Source organism: Miscanthus floridulus, unplaced genomic scaffold (assembly GCF_019320115.1).
Source record: "Miscanthus floridulus cultivar M001 unplaced genomic scaffold, ASM1932011v1 fs_118_1, whole genome shotgun sequence".
In the NCBI taxonomy this organism is placed as follows: Eukaryota; Viridiplantae; Streptophyta; class Magnoliopsida; order Poales; family Poaceae; genus Miscanthus; species Miscanthus floridulus.
In genome coordinates, this window is record NW_027096215.1 from 66914 (window position 1) to 83713 (window position 16800).

A 16800-nucleotide genomic window follows, 5' to 3' on the forward strand; every position below is an offset into this window, starting at 1 on the left:
AGGAACTCACGTACATACGAACAAACAACTTATACAGTGGTAGTCTATTTGATTATCGATAAATCATTTAATGTATACAATTAACGTAATCAAATAGGAAGAAGATTTTTGTATATTATTACGTTGCTTCTTGATTCTTCATTTATAAAACATAAATAAAACATGATTGATGGGACAGATGAAAATAAATGAAAATATGAAAAAAAAAATAAAATAAAGAAAACACATGAAAAAGATCAGACAGTACTTATCTCTTCCTCATGTGCGGCCATATCCGTTCAAATTTATCCTCGCTTCTCTCTCTCCAGACTCGGAACGCTCTCCTGGATCGAAACGGCCTCTAGACGAGAGATCGAAATTTGAAACGGCCGACGCGACTGAGCGAGTGCTCGGCTACGGCAGCGGCGACCGGCGCTGACGCGCGTTCTTCTCCTGCACCGGAGCAGCTTTCACTTTTCAGATAATAATTTTAACGTGTTTCCAAATGTTGCATGCTTCTCATCATAGTCCCATCATATATGTGCTTTGAAATTAAACTGGTTCGTACGTACTTTTTTGGAACTATATAAACTGGTGGCCTGAGCCGGTACCGTTCTTTTCGGACCCCGCTTCCGTTTCCTTGAGGAGTTAAGTGCACCCGAGCAGACTTAGAGATTACCGGACAAAAACCAGAATTCGAAATAGAGATAGGAGTTGGACGAAAATCTAAAGTGGCTAGAAATTTTATTTTTTATTATTATTAGGGATAGATTCTTTCTAGACTTAGAAACTGTTATAAAAACTATGTATAGGAAGAGTTAGGTCTATATTGAAATTTATTGCTCTTGGAAACTACCTTTACAAACTATGCATTGGGACTCCCCTAAATCTATATCGATACGTTTGGTCGAGGTAATTACTAATTATGAGGTGTATGAGTTTATAAATATTTTATTTATTTCATGAGAGTGAAAACTTTAGTGGTACGAGCAATAAGAGTTTAGACGGCTACCTTTCACACCAATAACTGAGAGGTCCCAGTTTCAAAAAAAAACTGAGAGTTGGTAATAAAGTGAGAACTGTGCTTAGACGTCCACACATCAAATAGTGATATAAATTCCCGTTTAAGGGCTCCTTTGGAGTGGATACCCCAAACCTGACCCCAGCCCAATACACAGGTGAGAAAAGGACCGTGAGTTTTCTCCCCACGCTGATCCCTGTGACCTTTTGGATACACTGAGAACCAGAAAAAGACGGAGTTTGCTCCCCTCGCTGATCCTATGACCTTTTGGATACACCGAGGACCAAAATAGCCACGAGCCTTTGCAGCCCTATCTCCATCAATCTATGGGGTAAAGAAAAAACACTTCTCAATTGGTGATTTTCTTTCCTTGTTGACTCTCTCTCTCTCTCTCTCTCTCGTCTCATTTGAGGCATAACGACCATTTGTGGTGTGTTGGAGCTCAAGGAAGGTATAGGAGGGCTTAGGCTCATCTCTAGTACTGTTGTATACATCCAACTATAGCTAATTGTGTTCGCCTTTGATAAAATGGAGCAATACGATTGTACATATCCAGCTAACTAAGTGTGCTCTCTTTATTTGTTGTTGCTTAGGTTCATATATAATCTTGCTAAAACGTAAGTAATTCATAGCCTAGAAGTAGGAAAGGCCGATGTTAGTGTATCGAGTTGCTTGTATTTCCTATATTTGCTTCTTCTTGCATATATTTTTTGACTTTTTTCTTCTCATTTTCCTTTGCATTATATTACTATTGTTGTACAACTAGCCAATTGTGTCCACCTTTGACAAAATAGAGCAATGTTGTTGCACATATCCAGCTAATTGAGTATGCTCTCTTTATTTATTGTTGCTTAGGTTCATATCTAATCTTGGTATGTAAAACACAAGTAATTAGCCTATGTGGGTACTAGTCGTTGTATATATTGTACTAGGATGAATGTGAAATCTTTATTATCTTTACCATGTAGGTGATAATTATGACAATTATTTACCTTGTTGAATGTAGTTAAAATGCCAAGTGCCTTCTCTGATACTAAAGTTTTTTGTGGCATGTAGGATTGAAGCAGAGGTTGTAGCTATTCCAATGATTCCCCTATCAGATGAGGATGAAGATGTCATGGATTAAGCTCAATGTTGTTGTGTTCGCTTGCACTAGTTTTGTTCTAGCTTAGATGGTTTTAAGAGTAACATTGTTGACACTAACTGTGGCAAACAAGTAAAACCACAAGCGTACGGTTGTCAAAAGTAGCTTTCACCTAGGAGTATTCCAATGTATCAACGTGAGTGTTCTACTAAGAATCAAGTTTGTCCTATGACAACAAGGTGTTTAGGATACGGGTAGAGAGAAACTTTATGGTAAGGGTATTAGATCAAGGAAGAGATTACTAAGATGGTTCACTTCGGAGCTGATCTGTTTCGGTCAAGCACCGTAAAAGATAACTTGTGTCATTACAGCTTCGGGCCCTATGTTTTAAGAACTTGCCTAAACACGTGGTGGAGACTACAGAGACTAGAGCTGTCACCATCCACTAGCTAACACACATCCGAGGAGCAAGCCGCACACATTGGTAAACCATAGTCTAAGAACCACACTTACACTAACGATTACTACTCTAATCTAGGTATAACAGTGATAGACTAGAGCATTCAAATAAAGAGCAAGGTACCAGTGTATAGAACATTAAACTCAAAGCCTGGACGAGGGAATTATGGTCCTAGGAAAAAAAATCCAGCAAGCAGAGTTGGGATAACCGACCTCTTGAGGTAGGAATAGCTGACTTTGCTAGAGAAAGACGGTTAAGCCGACCTTTAGATAGTCTCCTAAAGTGCCAAATTGCATAAGGCGACCTTGAGACAGGCTTAACCGACTTGGCCTATCCAGAACCGCATTGATGCTAACACCGATTTGGGTAATTATTGAAGGAATTCCATTATCAATTATTTACATGATCCAAGCACTAACAAAGTTGATAAAAATGTTCAGTGTGTTACATTTAAATATGGTTTGATCAATGATGAGCTCTATCGACGAACCACCAAACATTTGTTGCTTAAATGCTCGGATGTTAATCAAGCTAGAGTGGGTATGGGAGAAGCCCATGAGGTGAATAAAGTGGTGATTGGGAATTCATATTTAATGGAGATGTTAAGTTGCAAGGTGATTGTCTCCCAAGAGTACTCAATGGGAGGTACTTGAGGAAGTATTTTTCAAGTGTTTGGTAAGAAACTTAAGTGTTATTCAAACAGTGGCCGATATACAACATTGCCTTAGAAAAATGGCCAATGAATAGTTATTGACCATCACCCTTAGGCTAAATTGGCTTAGAAGAATGTTTTTAGTATTTAAGCTTCACTAAAAAATAGGAGGCCATATATTGACACGTAAAAATTGACCAAAGATGGAACCAAGGTAGGAAAGTTAGCCTAGCCGACTTAGAGGTTAACATAGCCGACTTTGGCACTATCATGGGCTGACAATACTAAAGTTGGCTAAACCTATCTTCAAGTTAGCTAAGCCGACTTTGATGAAGTGAAGTTCTCAAAATGCAAGTTAATTAAACTTTACTATTGTGTTTCTCTCACCGAGATGGTAAAAAAACATATATAGAGCATCAAATTTAGAATCTGGAGATGAGTGCTACAACCCCAAGAAAATTACCCCACAAAAGTTGGGATAGCCGACTTTGCCAAGAAAGTTGATATATCCAACTTTGCCAGGAAAGTTGGGATAGCCAACTTAGAAGTTTGGATAGCGACTTTGCCATGGAAAGTCGGCTAAGCTAACTTTGAGATGGGCTACGCCAACTTTTTGCGGGTTTTGAGTTCAAAAACTAGGAAACTTGTGGATTTCGATCGGTTGGGAAGGTTTTTCTAGTGGGACAGGACCACACTCTTTATATATGAGGATTACGGTCAGTTGAGGTATCCAACACAATGGAAACACAAACCAATCTACTCATCTCTACCTCTTTTTTGCTCTAATTTCTTCCAACCACACGTTGATGTTCATCGCTTGATCCGACAACCAAGGATGATGTCCTAGGCTTACTGACTGACCCAGGCTAACCTGGTGACATCATTGCCTAGACGGAGTCCCTCCTGAGCAAGAGGTTCAACGACTCCTTTGCTAGTTTGCCCGGAATCTAGCCGCTCTTTTATCACGTAAGTGCTTTGATTATCCTTTGCTAGTTTGCTCGTAAACTTTACTATTCTTCACCATGTAAGTGTGATTGATATCATAATCTAGGTGAAACTTGGGGAATTTTTTATCTGATCACGACTAGTTGGCAAAGCCGACTATACAGGCTTTTCGGCCCCTCCAGATCCAGATATCGTCCAACACTACAGGAAAATCAGGCTTTGCCGACTGCCAGTCTCTTTCCCGACTGCCTTTCTCCAGGCAGTCGGCAAAGGGGCTCTTTGCCGACTGTTTTTCTCTAGCAGTCGAAAAAGAGCCTGGCAGTCGGCAAAGCCTCTCCAAGGCAGTCGGCAAAGGCTGGCAGTCGGTAAAGAGGTCTTTGCCGACTGCAAAAGACAGTCGGCAAAGACAGACCGTCGGCAAAAGTGGTCGGACGGGACGGAATTCCGGGCCGTCGGCTTTGCCGACTGCCCTCCGTTAGCAGTCGGCAAAGGCCTGCCCTCTTTGCCGACTGCCAAGGAAAGGCAGTCGGCAAAGAAGCTCTTTCCCGACTGCCATGTTAGGCAGTCGGCAAAGAGTAAGTCTTTGCCGACTGCCGTACCACGGCAGTCGGCAAAGATTTTTTTATTATTATTATTTTTTATCCCAGTTTTTTTCTGTGGGCAGTACATATTGTTTGAAATCTCATGTTCAAATTTGGGACCTTTTTATGATATTTTGCTATATTTCATTCAATTATTTTATTTCCTTGCATTTTCTCGCATAGTCCAAATTTGAACTGCAGGTGCATGAAATAATGAAACGCAGCCGTTCGAAAAATAATATTCATGTTGAAGAGTGTATTTTTAGGCCATGTACATGAACCCACTCAAAAAATTGAAGGTCTTGTCCACGACAGATGACCATCCCGATGCGGTATTAGTATTTTTTAATTATAAAAAATCCAAACGAAGTCTGAAAATCACGAAACTTGGCGAGGTGTCATGTTATCATATGCGGATACCATGGTAAAAATTTGACGATGTTTGGAGCAAGTTGCGTCATCTGATGTCCAAAACTCCCATATCTCACATGTGGTATCATATGTGATCACATGTGAGATATCAGAGTTTTGGACATCAGACGACGAAACTTATTCGAAACATTTTCAATTTTTTACCATAGTCTCCACATACGATATCATGATGTCTTGCCAAGTTTTGTGATTTTCAGACTACGTTTGAATTTTTTATAATTGAAAAATACTTCTACCGCACCGGGATTGTCATCTCGCGTGGACAAGACCTTCTAATTTTTGGGTGGGCTCATGTACATGGTCTAAAAATACACTCTTCAACATGAATATTATTTTTCGAATGGCTGCGTTTGATTATTTTATGCACCTGCAGTTTAAATTTGGACTATGCGAGAAAATGCAAGGAAATAAAATAATTGTATAAAATATAGCAAAATATCATCAAAAGGTCCCAAATTTGTACATTGTACTTGAAACAATATGTTTAGCCCACAGGAAAAAATTGGAACCAAAAAACCAAAAAAAAAAAAATCTTTGCCGACTGCCGTGGGGAGGCAGTCGGCAAAGGATTTGCCGACTGTATGCAGTCGGTAAAGCCTTTGCCGACTGCCGCTTTACGGCAGTCGGGAAAGGCTCTGTTGTTTTAAAAAAATAAAAAAAAGGAAGGGATAACCCTATCCACTCACACCCCCGCCCACCCCCGCGACCCGCGCGCCCGCCCCCGCGACCCCCGCCTTCACCGCGCCGCCGCCGGCCCCCGCGTGGCCGCGCGCCCGCCCTGCGCCGCCCCGCCGCGGCCGGCCGCGGCCAGATCCGCCGCGCCCCGGCGCCCGCGCGCGGCCGCAGGCAGCCGCTGCCCCGCCCCGCCGCGTTTCCCGGCCGCGCCGGCCCGCCACGCCGGCCGCCGCCGGCCGCTGCCGCGCGCAGCGCGCTGCCCCGCCCCGCCGTGGCCAGCCGCGGCCGGCAGCGCCGCCCTGCCCCGGCCTCGTCCCCCCTGCGCCCGGCCAGACCCCCCCTCCCGCCGGCCATCTCCCCTCCCAGCTACTCCGTCCGGCCTCTGGCGCTCGTCCTCCGGGCTCTCCCTGTCGCTGCCCGCTGCGGCGCCGCCCGTTCTTCTCCTTGCCTTCTCTTGGTCTCCTCCCCAAGCCGCCAAGCCGGCAAGCCGCCTCCCGCCGGCTGCCCTCCGCCGTGGCCCGGCCGGCGGCCACGCCCAGGCTCCTGCTCCCGACTGGCCGGCTGCCCCCCTGCTCCTGGCTCCTGCAGTCCTGCATCTGTCATCTCTGCTGCAGCTGCACATCTCGGTGAGCTACTGCCTACTGTTTTACTGAGATCCAGATCAGCTTCTATTTTCGATTTTGAATATTTAGTGATTCAGTCATATTGTAGCTTGTAGGGCATAAGAGCACTTTGAATAGATATCATCATTTATGTTATTTGTTAATATCTATTAGTATACGGCTAGTTGCATTTTTAGCCTTCTATTATTTAGCGCCCCCCACCCTCTTAGAACCGTGCTGAATTTTGAGACGAAAACAAGTGTTCAGTCAACGAGCTGTGTGAGGAATGTGTTCAGTCAACGTGTATGTGATGTCGGCCATCGAGCCGTGTATGTGATGTCGGCCATCGAGCCGTGTATGTGATGTCGGCCATCGAGCCGTGTATGTGATGTCGGCCATCGAGCCGTGTATGTGATGTTGAATTCTTTTTGCAGGTTCTGGAAACCTCTCCGTACAAGGGAGGTTCTGCCGAAAATTTGTACTTATATTGTTTTGTTGTGTTTCAGAAAAGCGCGGATCCGAAGTAGCCCCGTGCCTTGGTCGTCGGCCTGCACAGCGTCACCTCGACACCTTAGGTATAACCCCTCTTCCCGTATCATGGTCTAGGTCGCGTCACCAAGTTAGGTGTCTCCCATCCGAAATTGATACAGTTGGAAGTAGTACTTCCAACCGTATCTGTTTCGGATTGTCCACGTTTTTTGGACAGCCCACGGATGCGTAGATGGGTTAGCTTCCATGTCTTGCTCATGTCTGAGTCGTAGTTTCGGTTGCACCTCCCGGTTGTTCTCCGGATACACACACTCCCTACGGGGACGTGTATCTGGAGAACAGCGGGGAGGTGCTGCCGAAATTCCGATTCAGACGTGGGCATGCATGGAAGCTAACCCATCTACGCATCCGCGGGTGGGATTAGGACCTATCCTTCACCTATTAGCAGGTAGGAACGCCATGTAGATGCAATGCCTGGTTTTACTACTTGCTTATGCATATGTATTACAGAGGATGGCTAACCGTGATTGGATGTACACGGGCTTTGCAAGAAAGGACGAGGATTGGGTTAGGGGGACCTCTAATTTCCTAGACCAAGCATTTGGCCCGGTTGCTAGAGGGTCGATTCGGATGCCGTGTCCCTATAGGAGTTGTAAGAACTCAAAAAGAAAAATAAAGGATGAGATTTGGAAAGATCTGTACAGAAACGGCTATGTGGAAGATTACAAGACGTGGATCTTCCATGGTGAAAAAGCCCGTATTAGAGAGGAGGTGAGAGCAGAGCTCGAGAAGTTTGATGGCGATGCCGGGGTGGATGACATGATTGTAGACTTCAACGAGGCACGTGGCAATGAAAGATTGGTGGAGGAGGATCCAGAGGAAACCGCAAAGGCGTTCTATGAAATGATGGAGTCGGCAAAGAAGCCACTTCACAAGTATACAACACTATCGCAACTGGAATGCATGGGACGTCTAATGGGGTTGAAGTCGCAGTTGAACATGAGTCGGGAAGGCTTTAATCTCATGTTGCAAATATTTGGGGAAATGCTTCCGGAGGGTCACGAGCTGCCGAAGAATGAGTACACGTCACAGAAGCTCCTTCGTGCACTTAAGATGGACTATGAGTCGATCCATGCTTGTCCTAATGGGTGCGTCCTATTTAGGGGGGAAGACCTTGAGAGCGCAACACACTGTCCAAAGTGCAAAGCCTCTAGGTTTGTGGAGGTAGAGCGTAGTGATGGCACGAAGAAACAGTCGCCGATCCCAGAGAAGGTCCTACGGTACCTTCCTGTCATACCGAGGCTGCAACGGCTGTACATGACGGAGGAGTCCGCGAAACAAATGAGATGGCACAAGAATGGCAAACGATACAGTGGCAACATGGTACACCCATCGGATGGTGATGCATGGAAGTACTTCGATGCCCAACATCCGAGGAAAGCAGAGGAGGCTCGGAATGTACGTGTAGCATTCGCAACTGATGGGTTCAACCCGTATGGAATGATGGCGGCACCGTACACTTGTTGGCCCGTGTTTGTGATACCCCTCAATCTCCCCCCCGGCGTTATGTTTGATCCAAAGAACGTCTTCTTGTCGCTGATAATACCTGGACATCCGGGCAACAATATGGGTGTGTTCATGCAGCCACTATGGGATGAATTGCTACGTGCTTGGGAGAAGGGAGTCCGTACATACGATCGAGCTTCAAAGAGGAACTTCATAATGCATGTGTGGTACCAGTATTCGTTGCACGACTTCTTGGCGTATGGCATATTCAGTGGGTGGTGTGTTCACGGGAAGTTCCCTTGCCCAACATGCAAGGCAACCGTGATGTTCACCTGGCTCAAGAAGGGTGGCAAGTATTCGTCTTTTGACAAACATCGTCAATTCCTAGATGACAACCATGAGTTTAGACGAGACACCAAGCACTTCACAAAAGGTGTTGAAGTCACCGACCCCAAACCTGAGATTATGAGCGGTGCACAGATCCTTGCCTAGTTGGAGGCTTTGGAAATTGATCCAGACAATGGTGGTTTCAAAGGATATGGTGAGACACACATGTGGACCCATGTATCAGGCTTGCATAGGCTCCCCTACTTCAAGGACCTTCTTCTTCCACACAACATCGATGTAATGCACACAGAGAAGAATGTCGCCGAGGCACTCTGGGCTACAATCATGGATATAAAGGGGAAGTCGAAGGACAACGTTAAAGCTCGACTAGACGTGGAGGAGATCTGCGATAGACCAAAGTACGTGATGAAGACACCTGTTGAAGGCAAGAATTGGAGAAGGGGCCCGGCCGATTACATCATAAAAAGGAGCGACAGGAAGAAAGTGCTTGAGTGGATCAAGACGTTAATGTTTCCTGATGGGTATGCGGCGAACCTGAGTAGGGGAGTGAACTTGAAGACTATGAAAGTCTTAGGGATGAAGAGTCATGACTTCCACATATGGATTGAGCGGCTCCTTCCTGCGATGACCCGTGGATACCTCCCAGAGCCAGTGTGGCGCGTTTTGGCAGAGTTGAGCTATTTCTTCCGCCAGCTTTGTGCCCGTGAGATATCTCGGGAAGTGATTCTTGAGCTGGAGCATGCTGCACCTCAGTTGATATGCAAGTTGGAGATGATCTTTCCTCCTGGCTTCTTCCTGCCGATGCAACATCTGATTTTGCACCTGCCGCGTGAGGCACTTCTGGGGGGCCTGTGTGGGCTCGTTGGTGCTATACAATCGAGAGGTGTTTGAAGACTCTTCGTAAAAAGTGTAAAAACAAAGCCAAAATTGAGGCTTCTGTGGCAGAGGCATTCAGAGTGGAGGAGGTGTCCAATTTCACAAAGGCATACTATGCTGAGAACACAACCCCTCGTTACAACGAAGAGTGGAGTTTATCTACCCTCAGCCTTTTCAAAGGGCAACTCGGAAGGGGAAGCACAGCTACCTGCAAGACGTTACAGCAACATGAGTTTCACACTATCATGATGTACGTGTTATTGAACCTTGATGAAGTGGTTCCTTATCGAACGTAAGTCTCAATGAGCTAGTTACCTGCAAGCTAGTTACATATGCAGTCAATATCCTCCACCTATCGTGCCGACATCCTCTCTCTTGTTTTTTCAGGGAGTATATTTGTCAATTCTGGAAAAGGAATAGACCTCCTACCAACGAAGAAGAAGACGGTCTTCTCAAAAATAACAATCCCGATTTTATCTCTTGGTTCCATACGAAGGTACGACACAACTTACCTCTTTTGAACTTTGAGATTCCACTTTGTTCCTAGGAGCGAGTAATGTAGCGATCCATCTGGTCTCAACTTGCAGGCACGCACGGATAAAGAAATGAGTGATGAATTGAAACAGGTTGCACAGGGCTTTACATCTAGGGTGGAAACATTCACCGTTTATGATGTGAATGGCTATCGCTTTCGCACGAGGAGCTATGAGGATAGTCGGCCCACCCGAAAGACAACATGCTCAGGAGTTCGTACGTCCGGCAACGACAATCTCGACTATTATGGCATAGTCGAAGAAATATATGAGCTCCACTTTGAGGGCATGAAAGAACTTAAACCAGTGGTATTCAAATGTCATTGGTTCGATCCTAATGAAGTTAGAAGACAAGATGACATTGGGCAAGTTGAAATTCGACAGGATTCCGTCTATGCTGGTGAAGATGTCTACATTGTGGCTCAACAGGCCACGCAAGTTTACTATCTCCCATGGGCGTGCCAGGACGATAAGAGGCTTAAGGGTTGGTTCCTTGTGCACTCGGTATCGCCACGCGGTAAATTGCCTGTCCCAACTGATGATGATTACAACTTTGACCCAACGGCAGATAACGGAGAGTTCTATATTCCTGAGGGCCTAAATGGCCATTTGTCGATAGACATTGAATCGCTGATGGACATGGAAGTAGACAACGAGGTTGATGAGGATGAGGGTGAAGTAGTGCAAGATCCTGAAGACATAATCATGCTAGAGAAATGGAGGGCTTGTCGCGAACTAGGTGTTGAGGACAGTACAGCTCAGGCACGCAAGGATTTCCAGTGGAGTGATAGCGATGATGATGATGATGATGATGATGATGATGATAGCGATGATGTGGAGCCAACCACTATCGTTCGTGGAGATGCATTCTAATTCATGTATATACTATATTGTTTAATTATTACTTTGTTTTTGCAATTATTACTTTGTTATTATTACTTTGTTATTATTCTAATTCATGTGCTAATTGGTTTAATCTCTGTCTTTGTTTTTGCAGGCATAGGACAAAATGCCGGGCGGAAGTAGACCGCGGCGAAACACAAAGTCGATCTACGCACGGGCCCCGACACCGACAGGCATCGATGACGAGGCGTTGGAGGTGCCGACGTCAGAGGAGACTCGGTCACGTCGTAGGACAGCGAGGCAGCAGCTCTTTCCCTCAGACGACGTGCAGGAGACCGAAGACGACAGCGAGGAGGAGGAGGGGGAGGAGGAGGAGGGGGAGGAGGAGACACCAGGGGATTCGACTTCCTCAGGTTCGCGCAAGGTCTACCAGCGTGGGATCACACGTCTCCCTAGAGCGACGATCGCCTTGGAGCACCGTCCTGTGATTTGACCTGAAGGTTCTAAGTAAGTAACCATTTATGTTTTTACGACTTATTCATATGACATGTTTAACATTAAAACTTCAGACTAACAATTCTTCTTACTGACTTGTGCAGAGGCTGGCAGATTGTGAGCGGGGGTGGTGCACGCAGTCCGAATGGCATGCTGGGCCTCCTGATTAAGAAGCACTACCCTGGCCTTATCGAACTCGACGACGGGACCAAGGTGGTGCCTTGGCATTGGTCGGACTTCTACAAAGTCAAGGACGCACACGAGGTCCCCATCGCGACAAAGATCAAGATGGAGTTTTGGGTGAGTTCTTATTGCACTGCTTTGTCGATACACATTCGCTGGACGTTTTTGAACTAATGAAACATGTAGGACTGGTTCACATGTGACGAGGGGTACGAGGACCGGGCGTCGGTGGTGCAGGACCGGGCCGCCATGGCGCGGGTGAAGGACATGTACTACGAGGCGCACGTCCAAGTCCTCGTCACCTACTACGCTGACGTGAAGCTTGAGAGGCTGCCACCCGCGGACGCCAAGAAGATGCTCCACTACCCTGAGACCGACGTTGCCAAGGACATCTACATGCAGGTAATTAAGGAACATTGCTTATGATTCCTTCCATGCAAATGAAGTAGAAGACGTTACTACTGATTCATCTTCTGCCATGTCATGTAGTTTCCTGCTGAATGGTGCAAAACATACATGGACTGCTGGGAGGCCATTGTGGACGCCTGGAGAATGCCGGAGTCGTATGAGGAGCGTCGCAGTCGAAGTGAACGTGCCAAGATGAGGCAAGGGCCGGCACACCACCAAGGGAGCCGCTCCCTCGGACAGTACTGTGACGCATGGGTAAGCTTCTGTCGATTTATTTATTTATTTATTTATTTATTCTATCTCATTACGTGTAATCGTCCTTGTGTGTTCCTTGCAGTCCCGCTACCATGACGGGCAGGTCATCAACTTGTACGAGGGCTACGCTTTGTCGAACAAGGGCAAAGCGTCTGATCCGAACAACGTCTTCAGCTCGGCAGATGGGCCCGAGGCGTACACCAACCCGAACGTCTATGAAAAGATGGCCCGGTACACCGAGGCGGCTCGCCAGCGCTATGGTCCGGACTACGATCCAACCCAGCAGCCCCTAGACACAGACCTCGTGATGAGGACGGGAGGAGGGAAACCGCACGGCCAGTACTCGATTGCCAACAACGCAATCGATCTGACCAACGTTCCTAGCCTTCGTCAGATTCGTAGGTCCACCAGCACGACCTCCGACGTCCCCATACGCCGTCGGCAGCCGTCCACGTTGGCAGCGGTTCAGGTACCTTCAGTTCCATTCCTCGTTAATTGGTTTTACATATGTACCTAATTACCTGGGTGTGACATTGCAGTCCGAGCTGGCCGAGCTGCGGGCCGCGACAGAGGCCCGAGAGGAGGCCCATCGGCGGGAGATAGCGGCCAGAGAGGAGGCCCATCGGCAGGAGGCTTTGCGCTGGAGGCAGGACTTTGCCAGCTACATTCAGAGCATTCAGATCCCTGGTGCTGTCATGCCTCCTTTACCCGCCACGATGTTCGGTCCAGCACCTATTGACCCTACGGGGAGTACGGTGACTATATATATTGGTCTCCATTGTTTTCACGAGGTCTGTGTAGCTACTAATGAGATCATGTCTACTTTGTGCAGTCAATGTCAGCGGGTTCGAACCCGACTCCTCCAGATGGACGTTCTCTTGGGTGGCAGGTTGTTTCGCCTCCGACATACTTCGGGCCTCCGGGTGGCGGTCTTCCTCGACCTCCACAGTACGGGACCGGAGCGGCGGTGAGCTACCCTCTGCCACATACCCACCACGCGCACACCGGGTGGGAGCACCGCTACACGTCGGCGCCGCTCCAGCAAGGCCAGTCCTCATGGTCTTCGTGGCCTTCAGTTCAGGATGAGCATAGGGACCGTGGGTCGCACGAGGAGTGAAGTTCTTTTGGTTTGATGTTGGACTTGCGCACTTGTTTTTTATGTTTCGATGATCTGTGGACTGTATGGATATTAATGCTTATGGATGCTTGGATGTGATCTATATGTGAATTCGTGTTATATATGCGTGCATTTGGCTTATATATATAAATGTGTGATCTGTGTACTTTAAAGTGTGATATGTATATGAAAAAACAGGAGAGAAAAGAGAAAAAAAAAATTTCCAGCTTTGCCGACCGCCTTCCTGGCAGTCGGCAAAGCCTTTGCCGACTGCCAGGAGAAAAGCAGTCGGGAAAGCCTTTTTCGACTGCCAGGAGAAAAGCAGTCGGCAAAGGCTTTCCCGACTGATTTTCCCCTCGCAGTCGGTAAATCCTTTGCCGACTGCTTTTCTCCTGGCAGTCGGGAAAGCCTTTGCCGACTGCTTTTCTCCTGGCAGTCGGGAAAGCCTTTGCCGACTGCCAGGAAGGCGGTCGGCAAAGGAGACGGGACGGGACGGCGACGGAGTCTTTACCGACTGGTTATACGGCCGTCGGGGAAGCCTTTACCGACTGCTGTCCGGAAGGCAGTCGGAAAAGAATTCTTTCCCGACATCTTCTCTCCCGGCACCCCTTTGCCGACTGCCTAGGCGAAAAACGGTCGGCAAAGCCTTTGCCGACCGTTTTTCAGCCTTTGCCGACTGCTTTCGGCAGTCGGCAAAGAGGCCGATTCCTGTAGTGCAAGCTGGCTCTGTGATTGGCTAGATCGACCTTGGATGCTTCCGCTGCAACGTTCTTCGTTCCGTGTGGGACAGATACTCGCATCAACAGTTTGACTCAATCCAAATCCCAAATTGCACCATTTTTGGGATGGAGGTATTAGAACAGAAGACAGATCTGACGCCGTAGAAATCAGCTAGAAATGCTTGAAGGCTCGTAAGCTTTCCTTAAAGAAACCACTTTTGTTTTCCAAAAATTTGAATGAAATAGATCGCCGACCCTCACATCTTAGATGATATATCCAAAACACTCAAATTGATCTAAATTCCCTTTATCAATCGCAAGTTTCTGCTATTCCATCTTTTGTGAAAGAGAATTATAATGCTTGAGCGAAAAAAGATGCTCCCTAAAATTAATTCAAACTTAGTAACCTCCAGATTGTTATCAAATTTTTGGAACTTCTGAGATGGCTTGCATACATCATTACTCTCTCCATCCCAAAAATAAATAACTTTTTGAAAGTTTTTAAATAGATTAAGGACGTTGACAAAAGACGCATATAAGCTCATATTCTTTCCTATCACGGAGGATGCATGTCTCATATCTCATAGATTTGGGCATGCATTTGTGATTAGTATCCACATTAGAATGCGGCGTTTCATGTTTTTGTGGAATGTTATTTTTTCGATAGAGTTTAAATCTCAGAAAATTATTTATTTTGAGACAGAGAGTCTGCATCACATAGACGGAGAGAGTACATGACATAGTAACGATGGCCGCCATAATTACCATGCATGCTGCCAAATAAAGTCAAAGCAGAAACTAAAATTAATTGAAACGAAACAAGCTTATTGGACTGAATTACTAGCTGATAACATAGCAGCAATGCAAGCCGCATGGACCAGATAATTGAGCGTGAGCATGCATGGCTTTATTATTAGGCAACTTGGTGACAGGATCTAGCCGGAGCTGTTCACCACCCGGCAGTTCCGGCGGACCTCGCCACTGGTGCCGGCGCCGGGTGCAAGCCTCCCCATCCGCAGCATGGACTCCGCGAAGTCCTGGAAGAACACGGACGCGTCGAAGGCATAGATGGCGACGAGGCTGGCGACGTCCGCCTCTACCCCAGGCACGGCACCCGCACCCGACGACGGCGACGCTAGCGCCTGGTCTGATGGCAGCAGGCCGTCGCCGGAGAGCAGGTTGATGTAGTACTGGTTGTCGAAGGTCGCCGGTGTGGCGAGGTCCAGGTGCGCCAGCGCCGATCCAGCCGATCCCGTGCACAGCTGCTGCAGCGACTGCAGGAAGGTCAGGTCCTTGAACGCGCCCGCGCCGCCTTCCGAGACGCCGCCGACGCCGGCAAGGCGCGCACTGAACGAAGTGCACCGCGCTTTCCCGATGGTGTGCGCGCCTGTGTATACATTCATGTGAATTATTATTTATTTAGTCTGCACGTACCGACGTACGTACATGTGTGTGCCGAGTATGCAGAGATTCGTCAAGAGAGCTACCGGAGAGTGCGACCATGTCCTTGGCAGAGAGGCCGATGCTCCTGAACTTCTGCACGAGGGTGGCGACGCCAGACGTCGGTGCTGGGAGGTTGATGTTGGCGCCCTGCAGGCTGGCGGTGCGGCTGTCCTTCCGGCCGACCTCTACCTCCCAGTTCGGCCCGCCCGACTGATCAACCGGCCGCCGCCGGACAATTTAATGATGATTGATGATGCAACAAACGATGATCACTCACTAGAACATTCTTTTTTATTTGCACGACTTGAAAAGATGTAACTGAGAAGAAGCTAAGTGTCCTGAACTCCTGATCGATCAATGCATGCATATGTATGCTAGTACGTCCTTACCACCACGACGGAGTCACGGGCAGCGATGGCAAGGAGGTCGGCACAGGAGACTGTCTCTGGGCACTCCCGCTCCAGCTCGGCCTTGATGGCGTCAATGACCTCGAAGCCCCTGAGCGAGTTGGCGTTGGGCACAGCCGTCTTCTCGCCAACGAAGAACGGCTTGTCGTCCAGAAGAACGGAGCCGTCACAGCCCTGACAGAGTAAAACAGCATGCAGCCAAAGTCACCGAAATATATATATATATATATATAAAATGCAGATCGATCGACCATGCATGTGTGTGTGATGTGTGGATGGTCGAGTTGGAGGAGCTAGCTAGCTTGATCAACTCATATTACGTTGACGAAGCAGTCGTGGAAATGGAGGCGCAGGAGAGAAGCAGCCATGCGTGGGTCGGCAGCGACGGCCCTCTCGACGACCGCACGGACGACCTCCTCGGCGCGGGGGCAGGTGGTCCGGTACGCGTCGGCGCCAAGGGACACGCCAGCGCCGGCGCTGGCTCTTGCCCCGCCGTAGCCGATGCTCACACTGGCGCCGGCGCTACCTGTGACGCACGACTTGTTGACGGGGGCGGAGACACTGGCAGAGGCAGCAAAGGTGAGCGCCAGCACGACGACGACCAGCAGGTGCAGGGCCAAGGTGGTGGAGTGAGCCATGGCATGCAATGGCTGGATGCTGAGGCACTGACGCAAAGTATAAGCCGTCAGTGCTCGCTGTTTTCGTGGTAGAGACAGGGAGAGTTCTTGATGACCTTATGGGTTCTTC

The 16800-nt window shown here is 47.8% G+C and overlaps 3 protein-coding genes across 3 annotated transcripts; 1 reads left to right on the forward strand and 2 right to left on the reverse strand.

Moving 5' to 3' along the window:
- Window positions 1-5890: 5890 nt before the first annotated feature.
- On the reverse strand, window positions 5891-6451 carry LOC136530389 (uncharacterized). Its single transcript, XM_066523130.1, has one exon. It carries the CDS (start codon window positions 6449-6451, stop codon window positions 5891-5893), a length of 561 nt encoding a protein of 186 aa, XP_066379227.1.
- Window positions 6452-7433: 982 nt separating this feature from the next.
- Window positions 7434-8918, forward strand: LOC136530392 (uncharacterized). The gene has a single exon (XM_066523137.1). It carries the CDS (start codon window positions 7434-7436, stop codon window positions 8916-8918), a length of 1485 nt encoding a protein of 494 aa, XP_066379234.1.
- Window positions 8919-15138: 6220 nt separating this feature from the next.
- On the reverse strand, window positions 15139-16691 carry LOC136530393 (peroxidase 40-like). The gene is made up of 4 exons (XM_066523138.1): window positions 16374-16691; window positions 16036-16227; window positions 15691-15856; window positions 15139-15590 (listed from the first exon to the last, which is right to left on the reverse strand). The coding sequence occupies exons 1-4, from the start codon at window positions 16689-16691 to the stop codon at window positions 15139-15141; spliced, it is 1128 nt and encodes a 375-aa protein (XP_066379235.1).
- Window positions 16692-16800: the final 109 nt, after the last annotated feature.